Here is a 22,594-nt window from a genome sequence, read left to right as displayed (position 1 = left end):
TCTTTCTCTCCAGGCTCTTGTGAAACATGTCCAGTCAAAAGGATACCCTAATGAACGCTTTGAACTTCTTACCAACTTCCCTCGAAGGAAACTCTCCCACCTGGACTATGAGATCACGTTACAGGAGGCAGGCCTGTGTCCTCAAGAGACTGTCTTTGTGCAGGAAAGAAATTAGCACTGTGGCCTGAGCTCTCCCAGCCTTTCTTCTCTCTCCTCTCTGCCTAGGACACCAACTAATTAAATATGCAGTTGAGGGTCATAGGATTGCAGTGCTGAAATCAGGCAGGCAGCTGGCTGGCCCTTCTCTCTCTTCTTCCCTTCTCCTCATCTAGTGACCAAATGAGAATGTTCAGAGTTTTGTTTTTTTCCTCAGCTTGGACCCTGGGGAGAGCATTGGGAAGAACATCTTTCTTTGGGAAGAATGCCTTTCCTTTGTTTTCATGGAATAAAATAAAAGAGTAATCTGTGCATCCAGTATGCTGGGGCTTGGAGTGGCCATAACGTACATCCCCATCTCGCTGCTATTCTTAAATCTGTTTTGTTTAATTTATTTTTTAAAATACTGTGTGATAAGGCACTGAGTCATCTCTCTGTAAGGGGAGAACGTACTCTTAGTTGAGTCTTACCTTTATTTTTATTCTCTGCATGAAGGGTCTCCATTAACCTTACAGCCTTCTTAAGGGATCACTTATCTAGCACTCTGCAGAAAATTTATTTTTGGGAAGGACTTGGGGTGATCTGTGTTAAGATGCTCTGCTCCCATCTAATTTAAAGGCTTCTAGATTGCATGCATATTTTCTTCCTGCTTTAAATGCTGCTAGTGAACACGGTGAAAAACAGGTGTATTCAATATGGGATTGACTGCTTGGCCCAGAAGGAAAGCTGCTTGTCTGCTGTTTAGCAGTTGACTGCTTTATGAGTAGATGGCATTTCAATTTGTTCTCTCCCCTACATCCCCTAAATGACTCCTCCTGTTTACTTTAAGGATTTTACAAATGATGATGGAAGGTGGCAGGATGTTGTAAAGATCTTCGAATCTCTGGAAAACACCTATCATAAAGTTAATAATTAGTTGGCTTTTTTACCTTTTTTTTTTCCCCCAGAGGTGACTAGCCTTGCAGGGGTTTTAGAAACTGACTGTAGTTGGCTGGAGAGCAAGTTCTAAGCAGCGTTTCTTTTTTTAATTAAAAACATATACAAAGCCTTGACAGATTGTAGAATGAGTTAGTGCTCTATGAAGGATTTCCTAGTCAGGTGGCTTGAACCCTTAAGATGCTTTTTACTCTATTTTCAACTGTATCTATAATGAATTACCTTTAAATCTGGCAGGTTTTATTGAAAGCAGCAATTAGTTTCCCTATTTGATTCAGATTTTCTTTTCACCTATGGAAGCTGGCAATAGAAGTCCTGCAGGCATATCCTGTGTGTACAGCAGACAGTGCTGACTGCCCTAGTTTCCCAAGCTATTTTATCTTGATGTAGGGTTGTTGGTATATTATAGCAGATATTAGAGTTAGATAAAAGTTCATTAACGCGGCCATCCTCAAGACTAATGTGGAAGCAGAGTGTTTATTTACAATTAAACTCAGTCTAGTATGCTCTTCAGCAGTGAAGAAAAAGGTGTGTAAGGCCTACCATAAGTGTAACTTTTTCCCTGGACAAACAGGGAGGAGTTACAACAAGAAGTATTAGGCTCTCTCTGCTAGTGAGCTCCACGCAGCATGTCAGGGAGCGCTGGCTTCATGACATGACATTGTTAAATCGTTAAATCGCTATATTTGTTAAAGAAAAAGACTTAGTGATCAAAAACTTACTATAGGATAAAACTTTTCCAGATATTTTACCTTAAATTTCATACTCACCTGCATGTTTTGGAGTCTTTATATATAGGAAATCATGGAGTACAGAGAACAGTTCCTATGATAGTATTAGCTCGCAGCTGTCCTCTACCCCATAACTGAAGTTTTACATAGAATCATAAAATTGTATAAATTAATTTCCCTTCTATGTGAAAACTGTTTTGCGTTCCACTGCATGTTACAGAATGACAAAAGCAAAATATGATGGCAGCTTCCTGATCAGTGAGTGATGTGAAATCAGATGTCATTTTTGGACTGTAAAGAGATCCTTCAATGGAGGCTGCTTCCCAGCACTAGAAAGTAAGTGAATTGCAAGGCCAGTGGAAGAAGGGGAATGCTATTAGTTGGCCTGTGAAGTGGCAATGGCACTTCTAGACTGAAGGACCCTTTGTGTTTCTGGGGTATCCAGATTCATAACTGGGTCGTATGAGAGAGCAGGACAGAAGGAAACCCCTTCTGATTCCACTGTGTGGATCTATAACTTTGGATAGATGCAGGTTTTTATTCACTCTTGGAACATTTTTCATATTAACTTTTCTAGCAGTGAAGTTAAACATGCAATATTTTCTCTGATCATTCGGTCCCATTCCTGTGTGTGTTTTATTGGTAGCTTCTGTTTCCCCTCTTCCTCTCCCCAGTTGTACTAATGTGTAGCAGGAGCTAGGCTGTGAGCTGATGAAGTGATCAGATGTAAAATAACTAAGAGCTGTATCAGTAGTGCAGAAGAGGGCAGGCCGCACTGCAGGCAAGAGGATGAACTTCTTGCATCAATTCTGCTGTGCACCGTTTAGAGCATGGTCCCATATTGGGAACCTTTCTTTCCTAAACTCTTTTTCAGAGCTAAAAATATGTGAACTGTGAGGCAGCAGGCAGCTGCCAAAGCTCCTTCCCCTCCCTTCTGCTCAGCTCTAAGAAAAGGAATAATCTTACAGTGGTCATCTTGTGATCAAATGCAAAATTGGGAGCCCTGGGGTAGCTTTTTATTGCTTTGGTTATGCAAGAGCAGCTCGGTCACCTTGCACAAGGAAGTAAAGTTGTATGTTGAAGCGCTGCAGCAAGTTGTTTATTAATCCATCAAAAATATGCCTCCCTAACATGGTAAATGTTTTTGGCTGCTAGTGTAGTGGAACTAGGAGTTCTTATGGTCTCACTTGCCTTTTTTAGGAAAATGAAAACAGTCCTTTCATTTCTTAAATTTTTATTTAGAGAATATTAATCTCTTTACAACCTGAGAGGGAAATAAGAATGTCAACTGGAAGATCTACACTGAAAATGGCATATTTATTCTGTCTCATGGAAAAAATCCAAATGAATTTTTAGCAGTTCCAGGTACTTAAGGTTTTTTTTTTTTTCCCCTAGAAATGCTGAGCCTGGATTTTGTTTTGTTGGCGTGCTGTGTTTTCTTTCTTTTTTCTTTTGCTTTGTTTTGCCATCAGGAGGCAGAGAACAATTTTAAAAAGGGGAAAGTGTCCCTGCATGTTACTCTTCTCCCCCTTCGTTCCTCTCCCCTTTTCCTCCATCCCCAATAAAAACAATGCTATAGCACATGCATCAGCCAGCTGTGTTGTGGAGGCTGAAAAGTATTAAGAGACAGCACCAGCCTCTTCAGATTTTTCATCCATGTTGAAGCCCTTTCAGCTTTGGCGGAACATGTTTTGCAGGCCTGAGGGATGCAGCTGAAAACATTAACCAGTTATACATGCAGCTGCTTCTAAGTGTTAAAGGTATAAGCTAGTCCAGCTCTATTTAAAAAGAACCTTTGTCACAATTGCTTTTAAATATTAAATATGAAGTACAAACTACTTTGGAAAATGTTGGAAAAACACCTTAAACCGCTAATTGCAAAAGAAGGTGAAATTTGAAGTGCATAGCAAGTAATCCCTCAAAGGCTGTGTTTTGTAGCTTCCTATGAATGTTGTTCAGCCTTCATTTGCATGCTGTTTTGCAAGAACTGTCATGAATTCAGTGGAGCAGAGATGCTTTTAAACAGTGTAAGCCACTACCTTTGTGGGTAGAGAACTAAATAGAACTAATGTGCTTTTCAAGGTCTTGCTTCTTGCTAGTTTTAGAGGAAATTTTCTTTGCGTGTGCCCGTCATCTAACTTGTTTTTATTCTGGTAGCATTAGTTACTCGTGTAATATCTAACTCTGGCTAATAAATTGTCACAGTCACAACCAACATTCAGAAACAGAATGCAAAATGAACAGTGGCTTTCTCGGCTAGGTGCTGCCAGCCCATTTATTGCTGGATTCCCACTCTCAGTCCTTCCAGGACCCAGAGAAGGATCTCAGCTTTCCTATTTCCTGATAATCACATGCTCTAGGTCAAGCTGACTGACCGGCTTCAACCTTAAAACATTCTCTGCTGGCATAAATAGAGCAGATAGAGGCTGGCTCAAAAGTTTCGGGGTGTACTTGCATTACTTGCAGTGAGTTTTGAATTAAGGTTTGAGATTTTACACTTCTGACCTTTATGTACTGAAGTGTATTGTCTTTCTTGATAAATCAGGTAAGGTGACAGCTTAAATGTTAAAAGGATGTGTGTATACGTGCGTATAATGGCTTGCAAGTTCTAGTTTTCTATAAAGGTGTCCAAAGATCACATTTTTCATAAGTGGGTTTAATCAGCAATTCAGGTTATGTCTCAGCGTATTTTCTGGAAATCACTAGGTCTGCTACCTTATTATTACAGAAGAACAGCACACCTGTTCTGTAAAGTAAGTCCATTGTTAACTGCTGCAAATAGCTTGCATGTTCTGTATTCAGTTACTGTCATAGACACAAATTTTAAAGAATACCAAATTAAATAGCTGTCAGATTAAACACAAGGTCATACCAACTTATGCTGACGCTGTGGTTTGTATGCTTGCTACAGTCAGAAAGAGACAGCTGTTTTTAGTGCATGTTTTAATAAATAAACCTCGGGGGCCTGGCTTCTCTAACATGCTTTTAAGAAAACTTCCATATAATTGTGTGCTTGCTGTTTGATACACCTCCTGACTATTGAAAAAAAAATTTTGTTAAGCATCCTTTGAGATCTTCATAACTTCAACTGAAGAAGTTAATTCTGCATATGATGGCTTATGCAGTAGCTCTCTGAAGAGCAAGCCTTGTCTTTGGGCTGTAGTTCTTTGAACCCAGCTGCTTGACGCTGCCCTGTGACGGAGGGCACGATGCATCATTTGCAGTCTATGTGGGCAGCTAGTTATGGCCAGTTCTGAGCACATACTCCCTGTCCCTGGTAGGTGAGCCTCTGATTCCTTGCTTTTTTGAGATTGTTTTTAGGGCGGGAGCACACTGCTCAAGAACTCAAGAGCAGCAAGGGTTAAACTAAAATCCCGTTTTCTTTTGGGAGCAGGGAGGGACAGTGAAACGTCCCTTGGCCTGCATTTCACTGCAAAGATACATAGAATGGGTGGCTCTCTCTAAAAGCACGCAAAGAAAGGGATAACCTAGAACCCTATGTAAGAATGTCCTTGTGAATGGGAAGACGGATGTCCTTTCAGGAACTTTAAGGGAGAGGTTGTTGCTATATTTTACCCCTTCATTTGAAATCAGCTTTTGGGTTTTTTCAGTTAGTTTTTAGAAAACTTTCACTACTTCTTGTTTAATCCCTTTTGTATCAAGTTAATAATAAATAGGTAGTACTGTATGGCAAGACAGGGAGGGACTGTACAGATGTACCTCTGGTAGGTGAAGTGCTGAGCCTCAGTCTCATAGAGATTGGATGTGCCTTGTCTGCTGGCTATTTTAAAAGATCTGAACACATTCCCCCTGCTGCCACCCCCCCCATGTTTTGTTTTTTTTTTCCAGAAATGATTTCTTCTAAATGGAAAAACTGCTTTAAAGGCAAAACAAAACTAAATACTAGGGCATGTTTTGACCCCTATATTGGCCATCTTTATTACTGGAAAATCCCTTAATCACATGTTTTGGGTTAATATAAAATTTTTTTGATCCCTGGCTGTTGAGGCCTGTGCATGCTGTTGCTTATTGTTCTGTAAAGATCATCTTGTAAAGATTTTCTGAGTGCAAGATCTTACCGTAGTTTGGTTATATTCTGCTATCTGCTCCTGAACTGTGAGGTTAATGGATACGTGTTCTGTGATGTTGTACAAGATGACCTTTATTCCGGTCTCTTCCTGGCTGTGAGATGCTCAGTGTCTATCCACTCCCAATAAATATAGCCATATACACACACACACACACACACACAGATATATTTTTAATCAGAAAATGTGGCACTTAACATCAGTGTCTCAGATTGCCTCAGTAAAATTTTTTTGTACATCACTATATTACCGGTAACGGCAGAAGTTCTGGATTTGGTCCCTGTCATTAAATACTATGCGTGTCTACAGTACAGAGAAGAGCAATTCTGTAACTGATTGTTTAATGGTGCTGAGACTTTAAGATATAGAAGGATAGATAGTAAAAGTACATGGAGGAAGGCGATGAGGTGCTATTTTATAGAACAGCTTTATGTGAAGAAAATGTGGGTAAAACTCAACTCAGCAGTGTGGTGCCTAATCAGAGGCCCCAGACTATAGAATAGATAATTTTTTTAAATGAGTCTGTTTCCTCTGTTTGGTGAACTTACAGTTTCAGAATTACGACTTTGCCTGTCAATTTTTACAACAATGACTTTTTCCTTCAATGATGCAACTTAATGTGGGAGGAGGGAGAGAATTAAGCTGGAAGATTTCAGCTCACTGTGCTGGGAGGGACCAAACTCAAGGAAGCCTCTGATCTGTATACACAACTGCTGCATTTTTTATAAATATATGTAAATGTCCTATTGTAATATTTGATCCTGGAAATAAAACAAACTGTTTTCAGTAGTTTTCTTCATCTCTTGTTTTCTTTTTGTTTATTTGTTTTGTTTCTAATGAGAGTCTGTGTTCCTGCGTTATGTGGAGGGTTTCTAAGTTTTTCCTCAAGTTTATGGGGTAGAAGAAGGAAAATCAAGACCAAGTTGCCTATTTGTGTGTATCTGACTTTTTAGTGAAATTATCAAGTTAGGTACTTTTATTTTTCCTTTGCTAATGGTCTAAATCTTGACTTGACAGAATAAGTCACAGTGCGGTACCATCAGTTGAACCTCTGGAATAATACCCTAGAGGCAGGGCTGTTCCTGTTTTCTTTGCTTCCGCATGGAAGAACATAGAATATAGCTTTCTATTCTGAAGCCTAAATGGCTTATCCAGAGAGCTGAGCGTATTCTGCTTGCTTACTTGAGAAGGCAGGAGGGATCCAGCTCTGCATGCTTTTCATTATTTGGTGTTTACCAAGCACACTACCTTATTTCTATGCCGGGAATGTACTCCCTTCTGGACACGTATTCAGCAGGTACAGTGAAGTAATTAACTGCTACTTGGGGAAAAAGCTTAAGACTATGATCCGAAGTTCTCCTCATGCTCCTGACGTTGAGGTTTTATTTAGCATGACTGTCGACAGTCACTCTATTCTATATTTTGGAGAGTTCAAACAGGGAAAGACTAGGACAATATTGTTTTAATGGAGGTCTGCTTATATTCTGCCCTCATTAAAGCGGTGCTCATAACTCATTTCCAAAATGTAGTTGTGAGGAATGCAAAAGCCCTTGGTGCTTAACTTGCTGTGGTGTATCTAAAACCAAAACTTTTAAATGGGAGGTCTTCCAAGTTATGTAATGAATCCTTTCTGGGAGACAGTAACCTAAAATAGAGCCTGGGAGAAAGAGCTGTTTCTGTAGCCAGCTTTTCAGTGGTGTCCTGCAAGTGAGTTTCTCTGCATGTCCTTCATTTTCAGCACATGCACCTCTTGCATCACTATGTTAAGACACTGACAATTCCAGTTCCTGTGAGGAAGATTCATTTGCCCACCTCTCAAGTCTGGAAATCAACATGATTTCAAATTGTTTCCGGTCTGGCTTAGAAAAAGATTTCCCATTCTAGCTGAGTCAGAAATACTCACCATTTTCATCACAGTCTGTAGGTCAAGAAACTACTACAAAATAGACTCATAAGATCTCTGTCTCTCTTCCTCCCTGCCCTGGAGACTCCAGCTTTTAACTGGGTTGGTTTATCTCATCTGAAATAATAATTTTAGGTGAAATTTGTAAGAAAGTTAAAGCAAATACAATATTCCTTAGCAGTGCAATGTTGGTATTTCTTAAATCTGACTTCTAGGCGCAAACTCTGCACAGCGTTTGTCTAGAGGGATAACCTCTAGCTACCTCCCCTATGTTTGGAAACATTCTAGCTACGGACTGTGGTAGAAATAAACTTGCAGGAACTATTCAAGAACTGTGAGAAAGACCTTTGAATCATACTGAGCGTCCTTTGGATGGCAGCAAGGTGACATTTGGTTTGGAACAGCATGAATTTAGCTAGGCAAGTCCCTGTAGGAGGGTTCTTGTTTACTCAGCAACCCAGAAAACCTAACCTGCCATGCAATTTCCAAAACCTCAGAGGGGTTTGGGGAAGCAAAGAGCAGAGGAATAGGGTTAAGAGAAAGCAGATGCAGTAGTTATAAGACTCGCAGACCTTAAAGTTCAGAAAGATCCTTTGTCTTCTCTGATACACAAAATGTGGATTGGAGAAGCACAGTGCTTTGAGGTGGGCTAAAGTGACATGAAACTGTTACCATACAAATAAGTAGTCAGCATCTTTTCAGTTACTGGTTAAATGGTGATCCATTTTCAGAGCAGGAATTAGGCGGAGTGTTTTGCCAAGCCACAGCCACTCTGCGTGGGAGCACATTTGATAACCCTGGCCTGGTGATTTGGCAGTAAACTGTTTGACTGTAATTGCCACACTGATACTTCCGTAATAAGGTTCTCGTGCTAAAGGGAGACATGCAACTGCTCACACCACTCAGAAAGCTGTGCTGTCCTCCTATGCAGGGCTAAAATTAGTCCTTTTTTTATTATCATGGAGTTGGGCTGGAGTAGGTGTAAGCGTAAGATCAGCAATCCTGGGGGAAAAGTTCATTCTGATGCTTCATGCTGAATGGCATGTTTTTCTTCTGTGGGAAATGATTGACCAGATCATATGTTGTCAATGTAGGAAGCTCAGATTGCCGTGACGTAGAAAGGGCACAGGATAAAGTTGCAACACATTTTTTTCCATGGGAGTGAAAAATGCTTCCTCTCTTTCTATGTAAAAAAAAGAAAAGAGAAATTGGATTATTCTCTGCTGTCAGCTGTCCGGCATTGAAAGCGTTTCAGTTTTCCTATTGTCTACTTTTTAGAGACTGTGTCATCTTATTTAAAAATAAAAAGGGGATTTACATGCTGACAATCTTTCCTCTCAGAGGAACTATCATTTTGTCCTGATAATCTTTTCCTTCCAGATTATTTTTCAAAGAAAGATAACCCAGCATCACTTGTTCTTTTTGTGTGTGTGTCGGTATAACTGAAGAACTCTAACTCTCTTTCCTGTTTCTCTTGACAGAGAGCAGTACGGTGCGCTTGGAGCAGGTTTTATATTCTTGAGATTCCCATACTAGTTGATTTGAAAACAGGAGAAGCCATTTGGAAATGCATTGGCAAATAACTACTCATATGTGTTACTCTAGGCAAGCCAGTTGGGTTATGAATTGTCAGGTGATTAGAGGTAGCTCTTTAGTTCCTATTTGTCTACTGTACTGGAACAGGACTGCCTCCAGGCTATAGCAGGGCTGCACTTATTCTTTTACCCCTGTGGCTATGCCTCTTGCAGAAGGGACTCCCCCATGTCCCAAGTGTCTGATCTGCCTCAGGTTCTCGTGATAAATCCATGAGGAATACGGAGCTTCTCCAAACTCTCTTCTTTGACAAAGACTTCCCAAGCTCAGTTGGCAGGGGCTGGTATCAAGCACTCTGCAAGGCTTTGCATCCGGAACCGAGGGATGGAGTGGGTTCAGCTTGCAGTTCAGCATTGGCTTTCCAGGCTGGGAGTCTTCCTTTTCTCGGTCAGAATCCTACTTTCCTTGTTCAATGTGTCCTCTGACTCCCACTGAGAAGGGTTGGTGGTTTCCATGCTTGGAAAGTGCTGCCAAATGCCTCCCCCAGTGTGCCTGTATGTGCTGGGAAGGTTAGGGAATCTGTTGTCCATCAGGGAGCACTCTGAGAACCTTCAGGAAGCCTTGCCTTTGGGTTATAGATGGCAATTCTTTCTTGAGCAGACTGGTAGTGGCAGTCCTCACTAAATAGTATAGTTCTGATGGCAAGCCCACAAAACTCATTTTTCTTCTGCTTTTCCAGAAACCGGGGATTTTCCCATGAAACAAAACCTAGGAGTCTTCCTTCTGTGCATACGGCCCCAGAACACCACTCGTATGGTGTAGGCTGCTCCAGTGAGGAACGCTCCTCTTCGCTAGCACTGCCTGGAACTTGTTGGCCAGAAAAACTGTCTCACTTTTGCCAACTTTTGTACTACAACTTCCCTGTCTCCTGATCTCAGACATGGAGGCAACATTCTCCCAGTCCCCTTTGCTGTTAAAGTACTTATCTATTGTGGAGCGGCTATGATCAGACCTTCTCTATGAGCAAAAAAGTGTGAGCTTCCACAATACACGTTGTCTAATTCACAGCCATGAGCAGGCCAGATAGGACTTTTTAATTTTGGTCTCATAACGGAAGTGGTGTCATCCAGTAAAAGCAGCCACCCAGCTAGTCCCACTGTTCAGAAACTATTAGCACAACAATTATCAGTTAAAGTATTCTCTCAAGTTCTCCTCGCAGCCTTACGAGTAAGCTAGTGTGCTTGGTTTATCGCTCTTTATACCCTCCTACCTGCATACAACTATTTGGCAGTCAGAAAGCAGTTGATGATTTGCAATACAAATAAACCATAAAAAGCTATAAAAATAAACCATAAAAATATCCAGAAAGAACACTTCTTTCTAAATGCTATCACCAGCGTGTAAGATATATGTAACAGGGCACGTGTGAACACTTGGAGGGAAAGCTGGGCCATCTGCAAGAAAATGAAGGGCAGGAGTTAGGAACCAGCCCAGGGGCCTAGCCCCAAAGAAAAGATGAGATGATCTCCAAAGGCAGAGGTGAGGAATTGCTTCTTGCTTACTATCAGCCATAAGTAATCTGTAAGCACCTGAGCGCTTATTTCATCTGTTTTAGGAAAATGCTGAGTTATGTGTAACTCGGGAAATCAGGAAGACTTTTTTTGCTGAGTCTTGCTCCAGCACATTTTCCCAGACAGTTGGCAGTCACTACCAGTTTGTGTGTCTCATGATGGCCTGCTCACCCCCTTTGAAAGTGGTGCCACTCTCCACCCAGTCACAGGTCCAATACCAAAATTGGCAACGCAAACAACATGTGAGCCAGACCCGGGCATCCCCTTAGTTGGCACATGATGAATTCATGCCCTGCTTCAGAAGAGAAGAAGATGTGGGCCAGACTGTGACACCATGGTTACTCAAAATCTTATTGTGCTCTTTTGGAGGCAGTTGTGATGGTGGGGCAGACTAAGAGCAAGATTTCTGGAAAGCACTCAGGAAACGTCATGTGTCTGGGACCTCGGTGACATCCTGGTAAAATTTTCTGGTCAGAGCTATTTGAGCACTCCTGCTTGTGTCAGCATTACAGCTTTTATTTGAGATTGCCAGCAAGGTTTTCAGTGTAGAATCTTGCTGCAACTTCATTTTCGACAGATGGAAGCTTGAAGATGGCCCCAGTATACCAGCCTTTCATCCATCACAAGCAGGAAGGGAGACAGTGTTTAGATAACTGCACCAGCAAACTGAAGTCACAGGAGCCATCTTCTGGACTGAAACCTTTCATGAAACATAGCTATGTATTCTGCAGCCTCTGTCACACAATGTCAGCATGTTGAAGGATCAGCCACCACCATCTTACTTAAAAATGAGGCCCTGTAAATGATGAGACGTCATTGTACTGCACATCAACCTGTAGCCATGGAAAGTGGACTGAATTTACACAGCCAGGCCCTCAGACAATACCACCTCTGCTCTGAGGAAAACATTTGCTAAGTTTCTTCATCATCTGAAAAGCAATCTTCACCCAAGAGTGGAAGTCCTTCAAGAGAGATCCAGATTGATCCTAACAGGTCCTCAAATACTTACCTACAAGCTGCAGCACAAACAGAAAGCTACCAAGTGTGTCGTGCTCGCCCTACATTGGAACTGGTGTAGATAAAAATTAAATTATAACCTGTACTGAAGAAAGATGACATATGGAGATAAATTTTCTCATGCTTCCCCTTCAACACTCTCAGGCAACTCCTACCTGCATCCAGTCTAGCACCAGAGCAAACTTCTTGGGAGACCAAAAAAAGAACAGAGAAGCCATACCAGAGCACCGAATGCGGACTCTGTCCAGATGTCCATGCAAACACCACCATGTCCGACCTTCACCAGCACCAGCCAAACCCAAATGCTTTGGAAAATGTGAGCACTACAAGCAAGCGTGGTAGCTGGTGTCGACCAGAATATCCAGTTGTCTAGCGGAGAAAGCTTTATCTGGGATTCCTCAGATCTTTTAAGAAGTCTCTAAAGGCCTACAAAATACCTAGAAGACGTTGAGTCTGCAAACTAGCGTTCAGTGTGTTTCTGGACATTAATATTCTCTTTAAGAAGGGCAGGAGAAGTACAGTCTGTGCCTTGAATTAGATGATGTCTCTAAAATGTAAAGAATGTAAGTATTAATGTGTAAGCCTTGTGTCCCATCAAGAAACTATATTATTTTAGTATTCTATTCTCACCATATTTTTGTGCTTTTTTTAAAAAGCCACAGCTGTCAAAATAAAATGGCTCAGTTTTGTCCTGTATGGACTTTGAATGTTTCAAGATGTAGCGTTTTGCTAGCAGTTCCAGATTGTTAGAACTGCAACTCACAGAAATTTAAAGAGGTCTTTCCTCCTTCATGTCTAAGTAAAGTTATTTTGTTCAGTGAAATACTGATTTGAAACAGCTCTCCCTAAACTTTAACAAGCAAAAGATTAAAATACCTTCCACGAGGTGCAAAGTTTTCTTGCAAGAATATTGTGTGTTTCCCTGCGTTTATATAGACAGTACATGCCTTTTCTGAAGGAGACACACTCAGCAGACTGGGGCTCTTTTTCTGTCGACAGGAGCTTGATGCTTGTGAAGCTTAATAGTGTCTCAGTGACAAACAATAAATGCAGTAACTCCGGCACTTGAATTGGAGGGACACTCACCGCTGTGGTCGGGATGTATAGTCTTAGCAGTACTCGCCTGGTCCTTCAGGGCTCATCAGTTAATTGACCTCGGACTCCACTGCTCAAGGACAACTAGGCTCCACTTGATTCATTCTCCATGCTGGATTGTATCAGCTTCCTGGCTATGAGAACAGGGCGTTCAGGAACGGAGATAACTCGTGTTTTCTTGCAAGTCACTCAGTTGATATTTTCCCCCTGCTGGGGCATGGCGTGGTTAGGGAGCAGGTTCTATATTGCTCATTCTGCCTGAGCTTCTACATTCATTTGCCTTTTTGCTTAGTTCCCCCAGAGAGACAGCTTAGAGAAGGAAATTAGATGCAGTCATTCTTCCTTTCAGGCTCCCCATTGTGTGGGAGAGGCAAGGCATATGACTGATGCAGTGGGTGGAGAATGAGCAGGACCTCAGAGTGGATGAGGAAGACATGGAGCACATGCTAGGACATTATAAATAGCCACCTATTGGTGATGCCTCTGCATGTTATCCGAGGACAATCAGCAAGCCACTCCGAGAGGCTGTCTGTTGGGGAGACACTGCCAGCTGCCAGCTCAGCCTACCCAGCTTTCTCCTGCATTGTTCCCTCTCCTTCCTCCCAGGTAAGCCAGGAAAGCAGGACAGATTCCTCGGGTTTTAGTTAAATCCTATTGCTTTTCAATTAGCTGTGGAGGCATGCTGGGAGGAAAGGCGTCTTTTTCGTTTGAACACCCTCACAGAGACTGGTGCAGTTGCACTTCTGCTTTAGCTTCTTTCTTCCTCTATAGGGAGTTTTGTCTGTCTCTAGTGGCTGAGGTAGAAGAAATCATCTAGTATAGAACTTACTCCTTGTTCAAGGGGAGCGCTGGCAGGGCAGCAAGCTAAAGAAAGCTTCCTGATGGAAGGAGACCTACTGCCTTCCAGAGGTCCTGTGGACATCTTACTCTCTGGATAGCCAGGAAGCCAAGCAGCTGCACTGCATTCTGCTGCATCGCGGTTGCTCTGTGGCTGGAGGGGTTGGCTGGTTATTTCTATGGTATTTCCATGCTTCCTGTGGCTATGGAGCAAGGGAGGAGGGTCCCCCAGGAGGAGGGCAGTCCTGGCAGAGGATGGGAGAAGCCTGCTCTAAGAGCTCCAGAGGAGCAAGAGTTATTCTGGAAGGTCTTCCAAAATGGCAACCCCTGAACTGTGGATGAGACCACAGCAAGGGCGAGAGGTCCTAAATTCCTTGTAGCCAAGGTCGATAGGATAGGAAGGTACGAAGCTGAAGCCAGGAAACAAACATGCAGTTTCTGTTCCTCTAAATCCAGAGCAACTCTGAAATAAATTAGCCGACATGTGGAGTAACTTCGGATTCACGGTGTTTGTGCAAAATAGGTTAGAAACCACCTAGAAGCCAACAAAATCTGAGGCAAAAACAAATGTCACCTGCCCAGGGTAGAAGAAAACTGGGGAATCTTCCGCATAACCTTGCCTTAAGTGGTATGTTCTGGCAAATAAGTTTGCTTGTTAGTTTAACTCTGGGCCTTTTGCTTTGCATCTCAATTAAGCAGTATAAAGCCAAGTGGATTCAAGGCAGTAGCAAGATGGCAGTACAGGTCAGTTAAAGTGGTCCCAAAGTTACCTATGGACACCCCCCTCTTTTGTAGGTACGGTAGCTAATTTTATCACATGGAGCTGGCTAAAGATCATCTAGGTGAACTGATAACTTATTAAAATAGTAGAAGAGTTGAGTATCTTGCCCAAAGACACATGGTGACCTTTTCTTAATTAACTTTAATTAGTTTCATTATATTCATACCTACAGTAGGACCAGTCCTCTAACAAACGTGCCTTCGACTGCACAGCTAGGAGAGAATTTCCGTTTGATTCATTTAGCATTTGTCGTGTTTCTAGTAAATAGAGATCTATCAGATGGAGTGCTGCTATCTTGCTAGCTTGCATTATGATTATTAATTAATGTAGTGACAACATTATCTCCCATTAACCTATGGATGGCCTTTTACAAATGGCCTAAGAGATAGTCTTATCCCTGGGATCTTTGTCCAATTAACTTGTTCCTTTTCTGACTTCCTCTTGTTCATTGTAAATACTTAAAGACAGCATAAATCTCAGGTGGCTTTGACTTTATGTTCTTTGCTGCACTAATTATTGGTATTTTTTTCTTGCCTTTCTCTGCTGTTTGTGCAGATTTCACGAAGGACAGTAAGATGCAGGTATCTGTCTTTTTCTTAAACCATGTCATCCTTTTAGCAAAATACTCGTGGGTGCTCCTTGTCTAAAGTTGGCCTTCTACTTCTACAGTAAAATAGCTCGACCTTAGGAACACTATTCCACAACAACTGATTGACTTTAATAGCAATAATTTAATGCAGAGAATTGATGTCTCTTCATAACGTTATTTAGATGGCATCTTCCTTAAACTTTATTGATGTCCCTGCTTTGTCTTCAGCAATCTCCTTATTTGCTTTTAAAAGTCTTTGCATAATGAGAAATAACCCTGGCTGTTGAGCATGAAGAGGTTATTTTTGCTGCCTTGAATGTTTTCTTAACTATGCATGAGAGGTTGGTGCAGTATGGGAAAAGAACATTTCCATTTGAAATTACTCTTAAATAAGGGCAGTGCCTGAGTACCCATACTGGGGACTGGCTCCTGTTAGCTCAACTTCCCTGGTGGTGTTAGCAGGCAGGTGTTAGAAGGCAGTTCCCCTCTCCCCTTGCTCTCTCTTGGTCTTCTTGGAAGATTATTGCCCAAAAGGTGTTCATAAAATGCCCATGAACCATGTGGGGCAAAGGGGAAATAAACCGCTCCTCCATGTTGGAGCAGGCGTGAGTGGGAAAGGTGAGGAACAGAAAGGAAATGCATTGAGTGCATCTTCATTTTCACTGTTAGGACTTCCACGCCAATTCTGGTGCCTCCTGAGTCAGTCTTTATGCACTCAGAGCTAAAAACGCCAGACATTTGCGGTGTGGTAGGCCTGGATTTAAAAGCGAGCTGAGGCAAGAACCAATACACTCCTGTCTGCCCACGGTTTTGAAACAAGCCCTAGATGGTGCACGAAGCTTGGGAGCAACAGGGAGGCCAGGCCTGCAAGCAAAGGGGTGCATGGTCACTCCACAAGACTGGCACGGGCTGGCTGTGCTCGCAGCTGGAGGGCCACAGGCAGATCATTCCTTTTTTCCTCTCTCCACTGCCCCCGTGCAGGGTGGCCATGTGTGTAGGGAAGTGTACTCGGATTGTGGGCCCCTGCCTCTTGACCTTGGGCACGCTCTCCATCGTGGCCAACGCCCTCCTCCTCTTCCCTGGCTGGGCATGGAAGTATCTGGCAGATGGGCACATCACCAAGCAGGCTAAGGCGGTGCCAGGCATCTGGGGAGGAGGAATAACTGTAAGTAGTGTGGTTTTTCACGTTCCCTGTGTGAATGTGTGTGTATTCGAGACCCTTTACCCAAGGGACTTGCCACCCAGTTAGTGTAGTGCTTAGTATGCACCAGGGCTTGGCTTCCATTCTTAGCCCCAGAGTTTCCTTACCCAGATAGGCCAACAAATCACTCTGTGCCTCAGTTTCCTTCCAAAAAAATAGGGAGGACATCTTGCCCTGAGCCCAAGAAGTGTTGACTGACGTTATCCAACCTTCAGGAAAAAAGGGAGAATTCATACCTCAGATTTACAAGTTTTTTGGAACAACAGTTGTGCTAAAGTACCTGGTCTTTCTTGGATGCTCCTGTTCACTTATGTGCAGATTGGAGTGAATCCTTTCAGTGGCTGCCAGATACAGACACTTGTTGATGCGGTGTATCCCTTTCAAAGGTGTTGGGAACTCTACTTCCTTGCTGTTTCCCAGCTGTCTGGATTTGGCTGCTGCCAGTGCAGTGTGCTGGGCTAGCAGGACCTTTGTGCTGCCCCAAAGCCAGGGGAGCTAGGGACCCACACACCTTTGTGGCTCAAGGCAAAATGACTTGTATGGCTTTCTGCCAAAGCCCTGGTGATGGGACTGGGTTCCCCATTCAATTTCCGTGAAGAACAACATCTGGTTATGTGCTTCCACAAAGACAGAGTTGGTGGCCCCCTCCCAAATGTGGGCCACATTGGCACACTATGGGGTTGGTTTTGCTTCATTTGCTCTGTTAAGCCTCAAAAATCCTTGACTCAGTAGCAAGATATGCCCCAGCACTGGGCTGTTTCAGACAGATATGAAATGAGAGGAGTATTTCCCCAGCTCTCTGCAGAGCCATGTCCTTTACACTGGGACTGTAACAGCACATACTGCACGAGGCGAGGGCAAGGCTTGAATTTCAAAATGGAGGAGGAAGGGCCAGAGCAGGCTGTCCCGCTCATTTTTGAGTCACTTGTTCCTTCTTGCAGGTCCTGCTGGCAGCGACTCATATCACGGCTGTGGGGTGGCGATGCGCCAGCTGCTCCGACTGCGGCACCCGTCGGAACGTAAGGCAGCGCCACGGCACAGTGGGCAGCAGGCTCCCGAGCCTGCAGACCCCTTCCCCAGCCCTCTGGCAAAGCAGGGCTCCGCTCCGCCAGCAGCTAGCATGGCCGACCTGACCATGCTGTGCCAAAGCTGTCCCAGATGCTTTGAGGGGAGACAGCAAGGAGAGTTGCCTGCTGACATGGCTGCCTGCGTTGGGAAGTCGAGAGGACAGAAACGTTCTGCACTGGGGTTGGGAAGGCTGGAAGTGTGTGTTTGAGGCAAATTAAATAGCAGCTCTGTGCCCCAGATGCCCACAGATGGCTTTAAGCTCTTAGACAGGAGTCTGGCAGCACAGTGTGGATGGGGCAACTGTGCCCACATGCTCCCTGTGCCGCCTTCTGCCTGGCTGTAGGCACAAGTCCTGGTGCAGTATTTACTAAGCAAGTCTTCTGGTTCAGTCTTGCCCCCAGTGGTTACGGCAGCTGCCAGCACCTCTCCAGAAGCAAAGGGGTGTGGGCATTGAATAAGGGCCTGTGTGAACCTTTTCTCATCAGCCTTCTCACTAGCAGGTTTCCCCACCTTGCTGTGTCCTCTGCCAACTTTTGTTGGACTCTCTAAATAAACCACCTTTGGTTTATACTAAACCTCACATCCATGGGGCTTGTGCCTCTTTGGGTGTAATTCTGGTAGAAAGGGGAGTTTTCCTCCCTTAGTTCTTTAAGCAAACTTCACAGATAACGCATAGCCTACCCTTTCCTCAACTGTGTTTTCAAATCCACCTGTCTAAATTAGAGTACAGAACAGACGGTTTAAGAACAGTAGATCAAGCATTTTGATTTTTAGGATTTCCATCCACCTGCCCCCACCTAGCTTACCCATCGGGTGCTCTTGCCTTCCAGAGTAGACTTGAGAAACTTATTGGGAGCTGGGCCCTGCTTGTATTACAGAGTGTTTGCCCTGCAGGCATTCCTCTCCGTTGTGCTGTCGAAGCTGGCTCTGCTGGGCTCTGCTGCCTGCTTCATCATGTCTGGGGTGGGCCTGACCAATGGGCCCCTCTGCCTGTACAACACCTCCGTCCATGAGCATGGCCACGGCCCTCGCTGGGGTTACCCCTTCTTGGACCCGAACAGCCAGACTTTTGACACCAGGTAATGCAGATGGAATTAAATTGTTGCGATAAAACCAGCCCTGATCCTGTGATCTCAGTGTCTCCACCTTGCATAGGGGAAACCTAATGATCCTATTGCTAACTAAATCAGGGTTATGGCAGTGGGACCGATGGGCTCACGTGAGGAGTTGCAGTCTGGGATGAATATCTCTTAGAGATTAAAGTCACTGATCCTATTTCCTCTCATGTTTTCGCAGTCAGCTAAGGCAGGTGGCCTTTTCCTCACAGAAGGATTTGGGTTTTTTTCCATAGACAGTGGGAAATATTTCTCTAACTCAGACAATGTGAACTCTGGAGAGCCTAATTTCATTTCAGTGGCAAGCATAGCTTAAGATGTCCCCATCTTTTAGATTTTTTTAAAAATGATATTTGTCATCCAATCACTCTGCTGACTATGACCAGTGATATCAGCATAGCGGCGAGGATGATGGAGAGAAAGAGGGACCAAAGATGGGAAATGCCCAAGATAGGTCTGAGACTGACAAAAATGTAACATGAAGCTACCCTTTTAGTGAGATTGCAAACTGAACAAAGGGTACAAGAATGCCAGTGGCATGGCTTGACAACTTTTGTCACCTATTTAACTGAAATGGATTATGACAATTTTGAAGAAAATAGTGCTTGTTAAAAATGAAGTGACCAACCTTCAGTGAAGGACTGGAAGTTTCCAGTACACCTCCAAGACTCTGAAAATGTCCTTCCAAAATGGCAAGGCAGATTAGATGAGATTCCGGGCTAGTTTCAAAAGCTGCCTTTGCCAAATACAGTGAAATAAAGCTAGAGCCAGTGTTTAAGACAACCTTTGCAGATGACCTTCTCCAACCATCCTGTGCAGGATCTCCATACAGACTGAAAATTATCTCTATGACCAGAGTCTCTGGAGCACCTGCCTGGAGCCTGCGGGCATCGTAACCTGGAACGTCTGCTTGTTCTCCATCCTGCTGCTCGTCAGCACTGCTGAGATGGTGCTGGCCTCTCTTCAGATCATCAACGGCTGCTTTGGGTGCCTCTGTGGCTTTTGCGATGGGAAATAGGTAATTTCATTTCCTATCGTTTCCCATGTGCTGCTTTTCTTTGCTCTGACGTGTCAGGGTGATGTGATGAAGCTACCTCATTTGAAGTTGCGGCAGTAGGTGAAGGAGAGAAGGAGCAAGCAAGTGTCCGGATGAGCCTTGTTTGTGCAGCATGAGCCAGGACGTGGACCCACTGTCACTCTATGGTGCTATGAGTTGCAACTTGGGTTTGAACACAGCACTCACCACTGGAAAATTGGCATATCCTGTATCTCGCTGCTCATTATTGTCTTGGCTGATGCCCTCACATACAACCCCCCCACTCCTTGCCCAGCATGAAGAACCAATACTGGAGGACTTATCCCCCCAGTATCCTCTCTGAGCTCCTTGGCCAGTGGCAAGTGCTAGGGCAGAGAGACAGAAATATGGCAAGTGCCACAATGCAGAGCTGTATGAGGAAACCAGGCTTTGTCTAAACCAGGGTGTAAACCCAGGGAGAGCTTAAGTCTGTGCTAGTCCGGCTGTGAACATCCAAAAGGCCCTGGGCCATGCAGAGTCCAGGCTGCTCGCACCACCTTGCTGACCTCACTTTGCCCTTCTGGACCTTTTGTTCTAGGAAACAAGTAACTGTAAAGAAGTTTTAAGGGACTAAATCACCCACTACTTTTTGCTCACTGGTGTGGTGGTACTCACTGCACCTGACACTTCTGTTGCACTACTTCGCTGTGAGGAGCACCAAGTCTTATACTGCTACACGGGTACTGAAGGCTAAACCAGTCTCAGATTGCCAGTAGTTGATCCCTACAAGGAAAGGAGTCAGTGAGCTGATAATGCTGTTTCAACAGCGTCACTGCCACCGAGTCACTTGTGGACGACCTGAAGTGGCAGGAATGGTTGTGTTCTCTTTTGCATTGCCTTGCCCCAGTGCAACCTGTGTGCGAGTGTCTGTCTGAGGGCTTGGACAGGTACAGTTTGCACAGGGAGAGGACAATGTCTGTGTCTTCTGCTTACATCAGCCTGGAGGAGTTAACTGCTTTTAGAGCCAAATGCAAGAAGGACAAACTCCTTTTCTACGGAGGACAAACACCTAAGCCTGGAAGGGACTAAATATCAAAGCAGTGTGTGTGGCACATTGTGGGGCTTCGGTATGCAAAGGATTCTCTCAGTAAGTTCTCCCTGGGTTTTACCTCTTTTTCCTACTTGGAGCAAATTAATTCAGGTACTGGCAGCAAACTGACCTTGGAAATCAGCCTCATGGGCTCATGAGTCATGGAACAAGGAGAAGACACTCTGGAAGGGATGTGCGACTCCAAACTTGGCTTGCTGTGAGTAGGGAGGAAGTAACACAGCTTGGGAAGTGGCAAGCTCTCTGACTGTTATTCATCTTCCTACATGTTCCACTTGCACAACATGGGTAACATCTGACTGCAAAATGTGACACAGAGATTATAGAGATAATATATGGAGGCTTAACTTATTTTCATTAATAAATTTGCATTTAGGGCATTTTGCTTTGGTATTTTCATCTTCTCTGTGGAACAGCTCAGGCCAGGGATTGCAGCACTGCTGGGGAGAGGTAAAGGAAACCAAAGGTGCCAATGTGGGCTGCAGCTCCCAGTGTAGCCAGGGGGATGCTGAGGGCCTTGGATGGAGTCATGCTGGGCGAGAAGGTGCTGGACATCAGGTGTATGCCCCGAAAATGCATGTGCACACATGCATGCATGCACACCTTGTGGCGATCTGTGAGAACTAGCACCCCCAAGGCCTAGAGCCCACTGGGCAGTCACCTGGTGGTGACCGATCAGAAGCTGACTGAACAGGAGCATGGCTATACATGTGTAACTGCAGCTGAGACTATAAAAATATCTGGCTAATGGACATTCGAATAAATAGGTAGTGACTGGGGAAGGAGTACAGGCAGGGGAACCCAGCCAACATCATCCCTCTGGATCAGCTGTTCTTCAGCCTATCAAAGGTGAACGATCAAGCCAGAGGCCCTGTTGCAAAACCCACCCAGGTGGCCCAACAGAAGAAACTCACTGCCCAGGGTACTGTGCAAGCTAAGGGGGATGACTGCACAAGGGGGTACAGGATTTATGATTGGGCATGTGATGCAGAGGGAATGTGGGGACTGGACAAAACACTTTTGGGATAGGATAGGGCTAGTTGGGTGATGTTTAGGGGAAGACCCAAGGGATCAAGGTGGATTAGAGAGGAACAAGTGTGGGAAAATGGAGGGCAGGGGAGTGATAAAAAGGAGCCAGCGGCATGTATGCAGACTGCTGAACGGTGTGCTTGTGTGACTGAGCTCTGTGCCTGATCACTGAAGGCTGTCCTGTTCTCTTGTTAAATCATATTTTCTGTGCAAGTGTGTTCTCATTTCTCTGTACATGTGGGCTCTGGTAGCAAGCATCAGGCTGGACTGGCCAGCAGGTAGACTGAGAAGACTAGGAGCTGGGTCCTGGAGAGATGAAAGGTTTGGGAGCTAGGTACTGGTGAGACCAAGGGTCTGAAATTTTGGAGACCAAAGGTCGGGGAGCCGGATGTTAAGAGACACCCATGAAAGGACTCATCCTTAGAAAATGGGTCAGCTTTTTGTGCTGTCTCTGCTGATGCGGATGCCTATAAAGGCACTGTCCTCCTGTCTGTTAATCTGTGTGTGTCGTACCTGTCTCTCTCCCTCAATCTCTCTCTCTCCCTGTGTGTGTGTGTGTGTGTGTGTCTGTCTGTCTGTGTGTGTCTGTGTGTGTGTGTCTGTGCGTGTGTGCACACGCACATGCATACTAGGAATTTGTGCTCAGCCTCTCTGTTGGCTGGCTTGGCAAGGGGGCAAAGGAGCACCGCTCATCCTAGCTGGTGCAGGAGCCAATGAATTCCCCAGCCCTTTCAGTGCCTGGACTTGGCCACCCTCGCAGACTGCTTTGGCCACTGGGTGCACGGCATTAGCTTTGGGTAACAGGGCTTTTCTAACACACC

The 22,594-nt window shown here is 44.3% G+C and overlaps 2 protein-coding genes and 1 long non-coding RNA gene across 7 annotated transcripts in view; 2 read left to right on the top strand and 1 right to left on the bottom strand.

Annotated features, from left to right (window-relative positions):
- Positions 1–6,700, top strand: part of UBXN7 (UBX domain protein 7) — a 34,976-nt gene extending 28,276 nt beyond the window's left edge. For all 3 annotated transcript variants that reach the window (XM_068954935.1, XM_068954936.1, XM_068954938.1), the window contains exon 11: positions 14–6,700. In XM_068954935.1, the coding sequence (XP_068811036.1) occupies positions 14–175 (162 nt within the window). In that variant the 3' untranslated portion in view covers positions 176–6,700. The remainder of the gene's footprint in view (positions 1–13) is intronic.
- LOC138068215 (uncharacterized) lies at positions 6,025–13,157 on the bottom strand. Its single transcript, XR_011142919.1, has 2 exons — positions 13,022–13,157; positions 6,025–8,997 (listed from the first exon to the last, which is right to left on the bottom strand). It is a non-coding gene; the product is annotated as an uncharacterized lncRNA (long non-coding RNA).
- Positions 13,158–13,486: 329 nt separating this feature from the next.
- TM4SF19 (transmembrane 4 L six family member 19) lies at positions 13,487–21,124 on the top strand. 3 transcript variants are annotated; one of them, XM_068954945.1, is made up of 6 exons: positions 13,487–13,636; positions 15,204–15,229; positions 16,219–16,402; positions 17,380–17,457; positions 18,401–18,585; positions 19,478–21,124. In XM_068954945.1, exons 1-6 carry the CDS (start codon positions 13,508–13,510, stop codon positions 19,515–19,517), a joined length of 642 nt encoding a protein of 213 aa, XP_068811046.1. In that variant the 5' UTR covers positions 13,487–13,507; the 3' UTR covers positions 19,518–21,124. The 3 variants fall into 3 exon arrangements, with proteins under 3 accessions (XP_068811046.1, XP_009665134.2, XP_009665136.2); XM_009666839.2 differs by having other exon boundaries at positions 19,441–21,124; XM_009666841.2 differs by lacking the exon at positions 15,204–15,229 and having other exon boundaries at positions 19,441–21,124.
- Positions 21,125–22,594: the final 1,470 nt, after the last annotated feature.

The sequence above is a fragment of the Struthio camelus genome, chromosome 9 (genome assembly GCF_040807025.1).
Source record: "Struthio camelus isolate bStrCam1 chromosome 9, bStrCam1.hap1, whole genome shotgun sequence".
NCBI classification, from domain to species: Eukaryota; Metazoa; Chordata; class Aves; order Struthioniformes; family Struthionidae; genus Struthio; species Struthio camelus.
Note: the sequence above shows the minus strand (reverse complement) of the source record. Positions and strands in the feature narration are given on the sequence as shown.